Here is a 13397-nt window from a genome sequence, read left to right on the forward strand (position 1 = left end):
TACCTCAACCTCCCCAGTCAGGTCTTTGTACTTGTCCCGGATCACAGGTAAGGTAGGCTTCTCACTCAGGGTGCTGGATCGATCTCTGAAGGGTTGCTCTGGAGCTAAAGATGTAGGGGAACGGCCGAGTTCCTTCTCGCCCAAACTGTGACTACGTTTGTGGGAACCTAAAGGTAAGGAGGTCAGAGGGAGCACTTTTTAATGGCTTTCTAAGGTTAGAAAAAAATGTGTACTACATTTAAAATCCGGACGTTGCAATTCTGCCTTTTTCTTGTCAAGGTCAAGAAAGGAATTAGTAACTTCCTAATTTGGAACAAACAACATGTACAACTCTGATGCATATCTAGGCACCTATGATGAATTAACTCAGTGCTAGATGGACAAATTCTGGCTGGCCGCAACAGCAGACAAAGGCAAAATGAGCCAGACTATTACAGGTGGGGCACATGACCAGGTCGCCCCAGTTGAGGTAATCTAAGCCAAACACTCCAACAACCAGCACTAGCAGAGACATGCGTCACTGTCCACACCCAACTCTGATCAGATTATGTTTCACCGGGCAAAAAAGGGACTGCAAAGCCCTCATTTTTTCGCTATTTAAATCCTCAGCTCAGGGAGATCAATGTTTGGCAAACTGGCTTGTAACACACAGTGAATAATATAAATACATTATTCACAGGGCACACTCCCAAAAAACCCGCAACAACTAGGATGCAGTTCATGAATGTTGGTCTTTGTGAATCCATCAGTGCCATTAGAGATGTCATATCAACACTGCCATCTAATGTATGACAGCTTTACTGCAGCCTTCTGAATCGACTTATTGGTATACATATTTGTGCACAAACTGTTATTTATTTAACAGCCTGAAACACATGATATAACTCTAAACAATCACTTATTGAGGCCAAGTGACATCATGTGGCATAATTGTTCTTACTGCTTTAATGAAATGGAATAAAACTGGAAAATCATCATGAGATGGTCTTTTTGGATCTAAACTGGTGCGACTTGGAATTTGGAGACGGACTCAATTCAATTTGGAAATTTGTTCAAGCCTTCTGGGTAACAGAGTTCTCTCTAATGACAAATCACAGTCACCTAAACAAGTATTTATCCATCCATCCATCCATTTTCTACCGCGTATTCCCTTTCAGGGGCGCGGGGGGCGCTTGCGCCTATCTCAGCTACAATCGGGCGGAAGGCGGGGTACACCCTGGACAAGTCGCCAACTCGTTATCCCAAATGATGCAAGTACAAACCTGTGACTGGTTGCTGCCCCAAAACAAGTGTATTTCAACCAAGAAAATACTCTGACATACATCCTACGATCATCTTTGAGCCCAGTAAAAAGGAACACAATTATATGCTTGCTACCATATGCTGTATGGTCCAGACACTGCTCTTGTGGTCTATCACTTAAGATCATGCTTATGTGTGACTCTTACATTACTATCGTAGTACTCAGCAACAGACTGAATTCGATTTGTTGGGTTTGGGTGAGGTCAGAAAACGTGAAATTATCTTACCTTGAACGGAAAGGTCAAATGTAGCCAGCTCGTTCTTGATCATCTCCTCACTGGATTTGAGATTGGGCTGAGCACTGGCTTTCAGGAAGTCAGACTTGCCAAACTTTGGTTTGTCGCCCTGGAAGGCTCCGAACTCATCAGAGGCCTCGCTTTGTTTAGCCTCGGATCCGGCCTTAGCAACACCAGGGCACGAGTCTGACTTCTCCGATTCTGTGACGGCAAAATCCCCAAAGTCCTCCTCGGCATCACCACCGTTTTGGTCCCTGGAGCCAAAGTCTGCAAAGGCTTCAAACTTGTCTTCGGCAAATGAGGTGTCCTCTGTGTGGAAGGGGGTCTTGGCTGGCGAGGTGGTTGAGATGGTCGCACTATTATCAAAGTTCAGCTCTGGTTTTTGTGTCGGGACGACAGGCTGGTCCGGGCTTTGAGACTTTTGAACCTCACCTAGGACAAATTCCTCCCGGTCTGACCAGTCGTAAGTAGCCAAGCTGCTGAGGGCCGAAGTCCCAAAGGGGTCAAATTTCATGTCGTCTCCCTCTGTAATGACAACACAGAAATGCCAGTGGTTCCTGGGAATAGCAAAGATGCTGCCAGGACAGGACTTAAAGAGACATTCCTATCAATTTTTTGTACATATTGGGTTCAGGTGATCAGTTGTCTATTTCAAGGTGAGTGTGACATTGAAGACATTGGACATACTGTAACTTACCTGTGACTGATATACAGTACAAATACAATAGTGAGAAATGTTTCCTGACAAAATAATTTGGCGTAAGAAATATGAAAGCATAAGTCTTGTTGTTAATTGTATATGGTTTGGGGGATAATTTATTGCGCGCCCTTCACCTACCAATGAATCATTATTCTCACAATATAGCTTGGATTTTGCTAGTTACTTGCGCATGCTACTGGTAAATTAGCAGAATAGAATGAGAATGTCAGTGTTTACATTTAGAGAGTGCCCAAAATAGAATTGGTACTACCCGTTTACACAAGCTTGAATACAAAATAATGGGACTGTCTATATAGTTTGTTTTTACAACAGTGTACAATAGATGCCAGAGAACAAGACGTAGCAGGAGGACTTAGCAACATAAAAAAGTTATTTTTGGATTTCTAAACATATTGCTTGCTGTTCATGTTTTTTGTTCACTTTTTGTGTCCATCCATCCATCCATTTATCCATCCATCCATCCATTTTTCTACAGCTTGTCAATCAATCAAAGTTTATTTATATAGCCTTAAATCACGAGTGTCTCAAAGGGCTGCACCAGCCACAAAGTCCCTCTCATAATGCCCATAAAAATGGCATGCACACGTGTTATGCAAATTACATAATTACGTCATCTACGCTCCTGAAATTTTACTAAACATTAAAGTGAAAGTTTTATTAGCTATATAAATATTCCTGAAATACTTCACTGTGTGCAGTGAATTTTATATTTCAAATTATTGAGCTCTATCTGTACATTATTACTAGAATGTTTTTGCTGCAGTTGAGTAAATATAATTTTACTACTCCAGGAAATATAGCTATCTTCATGTCATATACAACTTAAATGTTTACCAAAGTTGTATTAAATTACACAACGGTTTCTTAATGTTCAGGTCTGCTAACACACAATCAAACAAGCATCACTTTAACACTTCTTCCATGGCAATGCAAACCCTTTAGGGACACAAAAAGCAATTTGTGAAATTGACAAGGATCTAGTGTTGTGTGCGATAATGAGATTAGTTTGAGGCATCTTTTGGAAGGAAGAAAAAGGAGAAAAAAAATAAGACGGCAGCCATTTCAGCGATACCAAGAGGAATATTTATTACGACAACATGAGAGAGAAAATAAGAGAAGAAAAAGTCACAAAGAACTGTGTAAGAGGTCTATCGTTACAAGAGTTGTTTCAAACTAACACGTTTAAAACTGTAGAGTTCAGTTTGTTATGATACAAGGGCATGCAGAGTCAGGCGGACAGAAAAGAAAGAGCCAAAAAGGTGGTACCAAGAGAACCCGAGGATAAAGAGAAGCACAAGGCACATTCACAGACTAAAAAAAGTAATTAGTCATTTGGAGCAGAGTCATTTAACTACTAGCTTGTAAAAGCAACAGGTTTTTGTTTTGGATAATATAAAGCTCAGGTTGGAGAAACATTAAATAAACCCTTTGAGAACTTGATGGGCTAATCTGACACAGGAAGGCCCCAAAGTCACTAAAGCATAGAAGCCAAAAATTGGTCATTTACCATGAATTTGGATTAGGAATACTGTTTATTCTGCGAGCAAAGCACTCAAAGGGTTTTAGAGGAAATAAAGAGGAATGTTTCTACAGTGGACATCCTATTCACAGATGAAAAAAATGTTATTAAAGAGACAGTATCCTTTTTTCTGTTGTAGTGATGGTATGTAAGAATACTCACTATATAGCAGCACATCATTTCTCAAAAAATATCTAGTAGGTACTGTTTTTGATTTATACTGAGAAGACAAGTTCTCCTCATGTCAAAAATAAGAGCTTAATCTCATGTAGTAAAAGTTCTTGTCTAAAACTGTGCAAACACATTTCTCTCCTGGTATGCATAAACTGGCATTGTGTCCCGTGTACTTGTCAATTTCACAAATTGAAAAGGCAGCAAAAGCAGGGCAATACTGACGTAGGAACACACCACAGAACCAGACGTGACAATGTCATGCGACCACAGGTAAAAGATGACAACAGTTTCCTTCTGTGCACCATCCTGGAAAAGCGACCTCACAAAAGGAATACTGTCTCTTTAAGATCACGTCAAGTGCGTGCATTGTCAGAAACACTGTGCAAAGCACGAGTATTAAGAATACGAAATGGTTCACAGATCTTTCGATTAAAAAAAACAATACTGGACTCAAATTGAGTAAAAAGAGAAAAGCCACACAGACTCACAAGTGCTCTTTCAGTACACGTCGATGTTGAATCACCGCTTTGTGTGCTAAAGGCTTTGCTGCAGCTTTTTAAAGTACCGGTATGCAGGAGCCTGTGCAGTTAATTCACAAGACAAGGATGTGTCATTTATGGTATTGATGTGTAATTCTATAAGTAAGACTGAATGTAGTAACAGGCAGGTAGCAGCTTGTGCAACCTTTGTAAAGAGATGCAAATAAATGCATGCTGATAAATGTCCTGAATGACTGCTGCCATCAACGAATGAATGTGTGGAAAGTGAGAGGACACAGACAGAAATACAACTGCAAGCACGTCAACAAATCTGCCCAACGCAACAGTTAAGGTAAGTAGACCCTTACGTCTCCACGACAAGTGATAAGGGGGACAATATAAAAAGCTGATGAATTTAATAAATATATAAATAAATAAATAGGAGTTAAGATATATGCAATAAGTTGGAATGGAAGATGGAGCCAAACACACAATCTGATATGATATAACGTGATGTCTCAACATATTCAATTATGAACTCCTTACTTGTCGTTTGACCTCGTTAGATAATCCCTAGCAGGCAGAGGAAGAAGGGCCGCAGCTGGCCACGGAATCACCGTGTGTGTGTGGGTCTGTGTGTGAATGCAAGGGCCCTCACCAGAGCAAACGCACTAGTTCCTCACCTGTAGCAGGAGGCTGGTGGGACGATAGACCTGGCAAATCCAGCGAGCTGTCCGACATCACGTGCTTCAAGTCTCCGCCCATATCGGTGAGCTTCATGTCCAGCTGCACCGAGAGAGCGTCCTCAGAGTCATCCTTGCCCACGCTGCTCCCACCAATAGACGGGAGGTCAAGGGACTTGACAGACACGCAGTCCTCCTTGCCATGTTTGAAAGCGGCCACTTTGTCCACCAAAGTCTTTTCCGAGGCGCCGAGCGCCGTGCAGAATTTTGAAGACTGAAAGTCGGCAAAGTCGTCAGTGTCGCTCTTAAGGGACGAAAAAGAGCCACCGCCGCTCTCCTTTGTGTCATCGTAGGCCAGGCCGCCCTCAAGAGACAGCTGTTTGAACACGTCATACTTGTCTGAGCTCCGCTGAGGCCGCTGCTGAGAAGGGGTCTCGCCTTGGACCCCCGCGCTGCTCTCACCTTTGTGCTCCACCCCAGAACTCCCAAATGCCATGAAGTCAGCAAAGTCGTCCTGTGGCGCGGCAGCAGAGGAGGTGCCAAAGAGGGCAAAGTCGCCAAAGTCGTCAGTTCCTCCCCCAGTGGGCTTGGCTACAGAGAGGGCAACGGACGCAGAGGGGAAGGCGCTAGTCTGTGTGTCAGTCACCGGCAAGACAGAAGGGGTGACTGAGGAGAAAAGGTCTAGGTCGGACATGTTGAGTGGGTTTTTGGCTTGAGAAAGAGAAACAGGTGACGGATGTGGCGGGAGTTGTTGTAGAGATTGAGAGTTGGGAAAAGCAGAAGGGAAGCCAGGCTGGAAGATCTTGGCCGGTTCTGGAGGGTCTAGTGGAGAGACGCTGTCGGCAGTTTTAAAATCCGTGAAGCCGTCATCAGACCTGATGGACTTGAAATCTGCAAATCCTTCGCCTGCAAACCAAAAAGAAGACAAGGCACATGTATAGCAGACAAAAAACTTTGTTGGGTATTGACAGAAGTTGTGCCATCAATTCACACATCTAAGTAGACAATACAGCAAATGTACACACTGGGAATAAAAGTGTTGACTGGAAAAAGAAAATCTCAGCACACAGAGATAGTGTAAAACGGCAGATAGCACTGTGCAGAGTCGGACATTGCCAAGCACGACTTACTGGACTTGTAAGACTGGTCTCCATTGCACACTGTTCTAATAAAACAGGGATGGCAAAACAGCTTCTATCAGCATTGATGAAGTCAATATAGGCTGTATTGTAGCCACAAGGGGGTGAGCATTAACCCATTCTTACCTTGTGAGTGTGTATAAATTTCTCTCAGAAATGTCTTACCTAGTGGTTTCTTATCAGCAGGTGGCTCTAGTTGTCTAAACACGCTGTATTTGTCTCCGCCATCTGGACAGAAAAAAAGGTAAAAAAAACGTGAGGAAGAAAAAAATTCAGTTTGGTAACATTGCATTTTTAATACTGAAATCAGCTTGAGCCGCGTGGCCCTCCATGTGTTTTATTCATTTATTGATTTGTTTTTACTTGTTTATTGAGTTTTTATTTATTTTTGTAATTTAAAAAAAAAAAGCTTTAATTGAATTATAATTTTTTTTAATGTTTTTTTTAAAAACTTTAATTAAACTATTATTTTTGTAATGTGTAGCTCTGGAAACAGTTAATGGTGCTGTGTAATAAATGTAATTTTGATTTCCTCAGTTTTAGGCCAATCTCACCAAAAATGTTTTTCATAAAGAGTCTCTCATTTAGTACAATTAAACGCAGTCTTTGTGTTGAGTACGACTGCAGAATAACCCACCATAGAGCCAAATAAAGTTGTAGCATACAGTAATAGCTCGGGATGTAATGGTGTCAAATCTCAGGGTATGATATTATTACGGTACAATATTATTGGTGCAGAGAATTTTAGGAGAAGTAGTGTATTTTCTGACCTGGCGAATGCTAAAGCACTGGAAAAAACTACAAACCAAGTTTTTGTTTGAGAATCAAGCGTCACAGTATTATTGTGAACACTTTGAAACCAAAATACTGCAGCATTTAAAACACTGTTACACCCCTAGTAATTAGATTAGATAGTACTTTATTCATTATAGCTCAATCAAAGTTGATGAGAGCCTTAGAGCCCATGATTCCAAAGTGTCACTGAACGCACCACACTGCTAAGGTATTTCTAGCAACAATTGGGAGTAAAATGGCACTTAACGGCTTTCCTCCGGAACTTTGTAGATAGAAATGTGTGTGATTGCGTCAATCATGTAAAAGTCGTTGTCTGTGAGTTTTTGGATATAACGCAAGAGCCAGCACTTTGATACAGAAAGTGAGAAACACAATTAAATTCAAGAAATAAATCATAAAAAAGTACAAAGGTGGTGTTTGTGGTGCTCTTTGGCAACAAATCTACGATAAAAGGTAAAGGTGATGTTAAATGTGGTCAATTCTATGCATTGTTTTCTGTATGTAAAATTATAATAATCCGTCTAAAATGTGTTTTATGTTAACAATTTGGGGAGCCTGCCTGGAATACATTATTTGGATTTTCATTGTTTACTACAGATTAAGTGTTTCGGTTTTCAACGGACTATTTGGAACAGATTACGAACAAAAAACGAGGTGCTATTGTAATAAATGTGAAAGTCGAACAAAGCCCCTCACACATAGGTGCTTGTACCTGAGGTAGGGGCTGGGGCTTCTGTTGGCTGGTCCGCAGACAGCTGCTTGAAAACGGCGTACTTGTCAGAGGAGGTACCAGATAGTGGAGTCAGCAACGAAGGTGCACTGCGGGGACATGAAGCAGTCATCATACACACTGTTTACGAGCGTCTATGGGCAAAAGATGATTCTTTTAGCCTGCAATGCTGCTTAATATCAGTCTGTCAGCATTTAATGTGGTTTACATACACAATGAAGTGCTGCAGCAAAGCTTACTTCTACTTCTCCATAGTTTGCAAACATGAGTTTTGAAATCGCTGTTTAATAAAATTCTAATCTCAAGAGTCTTGGTTTTCATTGTCCTCGCAGGGAGGCAATATGAGGGAAACATAATGCCACTCAGATGCGAGATAATTTTGTTCTGCCTCATCTTGTCTCTTGATGGATAATTGCCTTTCCGTTTGGGCTTGTGAAGTAATACGGGGAAATTAGCTTATCGACTGTCCGCCAAAATTAATTCATTAGGAGGTGACCCCAAACTCATTGTTATTCCGAGAAGGTTTCTGCGAGGTAGAAAGAAGCAGCGTTTCAGCAAGGTTACTAATTAGGCACAAAAATGCAGTGCTTTATGTAATCACTGATGCTGATTATAAGAATCAAAAACGCAAAAAGTTAACCACAAAAATACCTGTTTTGATGCTGCGATCCCATGCTGGCAGGAAAACTTGCACTCGACTCTCCCTGGAAGTCAGTGAATGCCTGATCTCCCATGCCAGCCTTTGGGGCCTCCTGGAAGGCCTGAAAGTCATCGTCGTCAGCTTTGGTCCCCTACAGGCATCCACGCGTTAAAGAGACCAACATGACCTACAGGACATCTGAACAAGTGTTACCTGAGCAGGTGGGAAGCTTGCAATGAAGTTTGTGTTGGCGGGTGCTGGAGCAGGTGCAGGAACCGGCGGTTTCATTGTCATGACTGGCGGGGTTGAGATAGTCATGGCCATGGAGACTGGTGGATGGGTCATCATGGGCTGCTGGTGTTGGGGCATGACGGGAGCCATGGCCATAGCGAGGGCTGGGAGGTTGGGCATTGGTGGAGTTGGGAACTGACTAAGGATTTCTACATTTGCAGGCAGGCCGCTCTGGAAGACATTTCACCTTGTTTTTAGGGACTTGAAGTGGACGTCAACACACAAGAGACTCCACCTTGATTTAGCACTAAAGATTTGGTGCCATTACATCAGGCATGAGCAATAACGTTAAACGTTTTGTGAACTGCTTGTAGATCCCCAGGCCCAGGATGAGGATAATAACTAGTAGGGCTGCACAAAATGAAGAAAAAAACTAATTGGGAATTTTTCTCTCCAAAATAGCGATTTGATTTGTAATTTTTCTATTTTATTCATAAGAATGCATAAAACAAAAAATAACGACTAAAGTCAAGTCATGTTAGTTTTAGACTGTCAATCAACCTATCCTTGTTTTAAAGGTGTCACACAGAACAATTTGGCTTCATGCAGACCGACTCAGAGCTTTTGTCTACATCATACTCTTTAACTAAAGAAATAACCGATGAAAAATATACAGTGTTTATAACGGAAAGTAATCATCGAATCCAACTTTATTTATATAGCACTTTTCATACATGGGTAAGTGGCCAACACGAAGTGCTGTACAAAAAAAGAAAAGAAGAAAACATGTACGCACGCACCGCTGTACGCACGAACTGGGTAAAGATAAAAGGCCAATGCCAAAGGATGGCAGAATCTGCGAGGGTTGATACGGTTAAAGCAGATTAAATAGATTAGAAGGCGCAGGGCCATTAAGACATTTGAAAACTAATAATAGAACTTTAAAATGAACACTGATACGGACAGGGAGCCAATGCAGCGACTCTAAAACTTGTGTAATGTGCTCCCGCCCTTTGGTTCTCTGGTTAATTTAAGTAACTATTTAAAAAGGATATAATATTTTACTTCTCATTACTGTAGAATTGTTTACCATGGTAAATGAGTTATACTCGTATAGCGCTTTTCTACCTTCAAGGTACTCATAGCATTTGACACTAACTCCACATTCACCCATTTACACACACATTCACACACTGAAGGCAGGAGCTGCCACGCAAGGCCCTAACCATGACCCATCAAGAGCAAGGGAGAAGTGTCTTCCTCAAGGACACAACAGACGTGACTAGAATGGCTGAAGCCAGGGATCGAACCAGGATTCCTCACTTAAATAAATATTGAACATCTTAAAACGTTTATCACCAGTAGAAAAAAAAACTAGGTCGAACGTTGTCTTTTTTTTTTTTTTTTCAGTCACATGATTATGGAATTCCTGCTCATTCCCTTGTGTTGATAGGCTCATATTGCTCATCCGATTTGAAGCTGAAATATTCTCACAACTGGACATTTGGCTTTGTAATCATATTTTTTTCCCACCTAACTTTTGTTACTTTTCGGAACTTCTCACTGAGGAGGTTTCTGTCTGTGCTTCTTGTGTGTGTAAATTTAGCAGTGTTGCGCGTCGCCCACCACGACAAAGATTGTGGATGAATGAATAGAGGGTTCACTGCCTTTAGTTAATTCTACTGTTCAAAAACGCGCTCAGGTGCTGAGAGCTATGCATAGACAGAGACCTCTTACTCCCTGTCTGAAGCGAGAGACGAATAAGCACTAGGCTCAGCATTTCTTAAATGCCAGTGGCAGCAAGGGAAAAAAAAAAAACTCAGTTTCTTTCGTGTACGTCGTCACACTAATCAAAACCACAACATCAATATTCTGTTGAATAATCCATCCATCCATCCATCCACTTTTGGGGTCGCTGCTGCCTATCTCAGCTACAATCGGGCAGAAGGCGGGGTACACCCTGGACAAGTCGCCACCTAATCGCAGGGCCAACACAGATAGACAACATTCACACTCACATTCACACACTAGGGCCAATTTAGTGTTGCCAATCAACCTATCCCCAGGTGCATGTCTTTGGAAGTGGGAGGAAACCGGAGTACCCGGAGGGAACCCACGCATTCACGGGGAGGACATGCAAACTCCACACAGAAAGATGCCGAGCCCGGGGTTGAACCCAGGACTACTCAGGACCTTCGTATTGTGAGGCAGACGCACTAACCCCTCTTCCACCGTGAAGCCCCCTGTTGAATAATCGTGCAGCCCAAATAACTAGCCTGCTGCCAAACATCCACCATAAAATCATATTATAATGTTCTAATTAATTTGCAGTACCTCTTTGGTTGTTTCCTAGTAAACCTATCGCGTGAGTAAAAGATAATAAAAACTAAATTTGTATATTACCTGCGCCACAGCAATTAGCGCCAGCACGGTGTAGAGCTCCTCCTTGGTCAGCATGCCAGGTGTCGTGCGGTTGGCAGACGCCCAGATTTGCCCCAAGGCTTCCCTGGGGAGACCCGACGACATGAGGAGAGGGTAGAGTTTGGCAGTGTCGATGCCTGCCGCAGTCATGGTGAACTCTAAAACCTTCTTGAACATCTCTGAGGGAAAAAAATGGAGACCGTTTATTTATAATGAATCAGCAGGCCATGTCCCCAAGGGTCGCTTTAAAAAAGCTCTTATAGTATTTGTTATTGTTGCTTCTGTGCCTTTTCCAAAATGTACGCTCATGAATCTGTTGCTTTGGCACTCTGCAAATGCTTTTTAAAGTGGATAGATATTTATTGCCCCCATCCCCTTGCAACAATACAATGTACAAATTTAAGCTTGCCATCTTTTCAGTGTATTTATATGCTAGGATTACCTGGGATGAGACTGTCATTGTAAAGCCAAGATGGCAGCATGGACTGGATGTGCTCTTGTTGTGGATACACACCAACACCTGCTGTCAAAAACAAATCACAGACACACACGTACAGTCATTTGTTGTAGTAAAAGCCTTGTAGAGGAATATGTGTATCCAAGCCTTTTGGCAGCTGAGCTATGCTGGTATCCAACTGCAAAAAAAAAATAATTTCTGGATGGCTCGGTGTGAATGTAACACTCTTTGGCACTGACTCACAAATAAATGTCTTACCACAACACGCACAAATCAGCCTGTGAGCCGTTTCCAAGAGAGGAAAGCGGTTGACAAAAGACAGCTGTTGTTGACCTAGTTAATATTGTATGAAAACACACATTCAACAGAGCTGTAACAGGTAAGATATACAACATTACACAGAATTTTGTGTAATTCTAGTTCACAGCAATCTCCTTAATGTTTGCTGACGACACTGCAGGTGAAAAATATCAACGATAAAAAAGGAGTTGCACGGTGCCATGCAAAGCTTTTAGGTTAGTTGCACAAGTCAATGTGCCCCCATGTTAGAAAAGAGGGCAAAGTGCACCACAACAGAATTATACTCCAAGGAAGATAATTAATCAACACATCATTTCCCAAGAGTCCAACACATTCTAAGCAGAAAACCATGAAATAAGTGTAGCAGGAAGCATCGAGAGGTGTGAAATCAGAGAATGTATCGAAATACAATAATCACGGTGGAGATGATGTCAGCCGACTTCATAGAACATGCTTGGGTATCCCCTACATGTAATTGATCGTGATGCGCAGCCACAGTACAAATAAAATCTGTCACAAATGAGTTGTTTTTTTTTAATTATAGGTTATTTTATAAGTAATATATATATATATATATATATATATATATATATATATATATATATATATATACATACACATACATACACACACACACACACACACACACACTGTTTCCCCCAGAAAATGTGTTAGTTAAGGTGGTGTCTCTCCGGCGGACAACTGGGGAAGGGGGTGGGTGTAACTCGGCCTGTCACCATCACGTCTCCACGGAGTCGCTGCCACCACAGCCAGGGGGGAAATAGACTACAGACTGCAGTGAAGTAGGCCGACTTTGTCGCGTAAAGAAACCTACAATTTTTGGTTGTGCTTTCCGCTCCATTTGCTGAATGGCGATTTACAATATATACAGTACAATATATCTATATTTTTTTAACGTAAAGTAAAAACAAAACAGTCCTAGTTACCTGAGATACTAAGTATGTCATTATTATTACTTAGTAAGTCAATATTTTGTCTTAGTAATTTACTAAGTCAAAATACTGACTTAAGTCAAATTAATGACTTACTAGAAGTAAGCGTTTGAAAAAAAGAGTCAAATGCGGGGCCACATGTAGACATATGTTAAACTCCATCCATCCATCCATTTCCTACCGCTTTCTCATCATACTTAATTTATTACAGCATTTGGGAAGCCTGTAGTTCATTTTTATTATGTAAATGTTCTATTATATCAACATATGATAGCAGGGACTCTGCCATTAAAAACTAGGCTGCTACATTACTAATGATTAATGTAACTATAGCTGAACAAATAGTACAATAGCAATAGGAGAGACTATTCATCCCTGAACACCATGGAGTTAATGTATGCTTTATGATGCAGTTACATTATTAAATCAACTATCATAGACAGCTTCAGGAAACCCTTCATTTAACATAATGTTGTTTTTACTGCTTCAACAGAGCTCAATCAACACAGAAAAATGTAAAGTGAAATAACTTAAATACTAAGTGTAGGTCAATAGTGCTTGTCTTTCTCTCAGACAGACAGAGCTTTGCTGTCTGTAACACACACACACACGCACGC

At 41.4% G+C, this 13397-nt stretch overlaps 1 protein-coding gene across 9 annotated transcripts in view; it reads right to left on the reverse strand.

The window, feature by feature from the left end:
• The window catches only part of synrg (synergin, gamma), a 51180-nt gene that overhangs the window by 16899 nt on the left and 20884 nt on the right, over window positions 1–13397 (reverse strand). For 5 of the 9 annotated variants that reach the window (XM_061877401.1, XM_061877399.1, XM_061877398.1 and 2 more), the window contains 9 exons: window positions 11513–11593; window positions 11053–11249; window positions 8632–8880; window positions 8430–8569; window positions 7761–7867; window positions 6419–6481; window positions 5115–6020; window positions 1530–2063; window positions 4–167 (listed from right to left, as the gene is read on the reverse strand). In XM_061877401.1, coding sequence (XP_061733385.1) covers window positions 4–167; window positions 1530–2063; window positions 5115–6020; window positions 6419–6481; window positions 7761–7867; window positions 8430–8569; window positions 8632–8880; window positions 11053–11249; window positions 11513–11593 — 2441 coding nt within the window. The remainder of the gene's footprint in view (window positions 1–3; window positions 168–1529; window positions 2064–5114; window positions 6021–6418; window positions 6482–7760; window positions 7868–8429; window positions 8570–8631; window positions 8881–11052; window positions 11250–11512; window positions 11594–13397) is intronic. The other 4 variants (XM_061877403.1, XM_061877402.1, XM_061877400.1 and 1 more) reach the window with 1 other exon arrangement.

This window comes from Nerophis ophidion, linkage group LG18 (assembly GCF_033978795.1).
Source record: "Nerophis ophidion isolate RoL-2023_Sa linkage group LG18, RoL_Noph_v1.0, whole genome shotgun sequence".
Taxonomy (NCBI): Eukaryota; Metazoa; Chordata; class Actinopteri; order Syngnathiformes; family Syngnathidae; genus Nerophis; species Nerophis ophidion.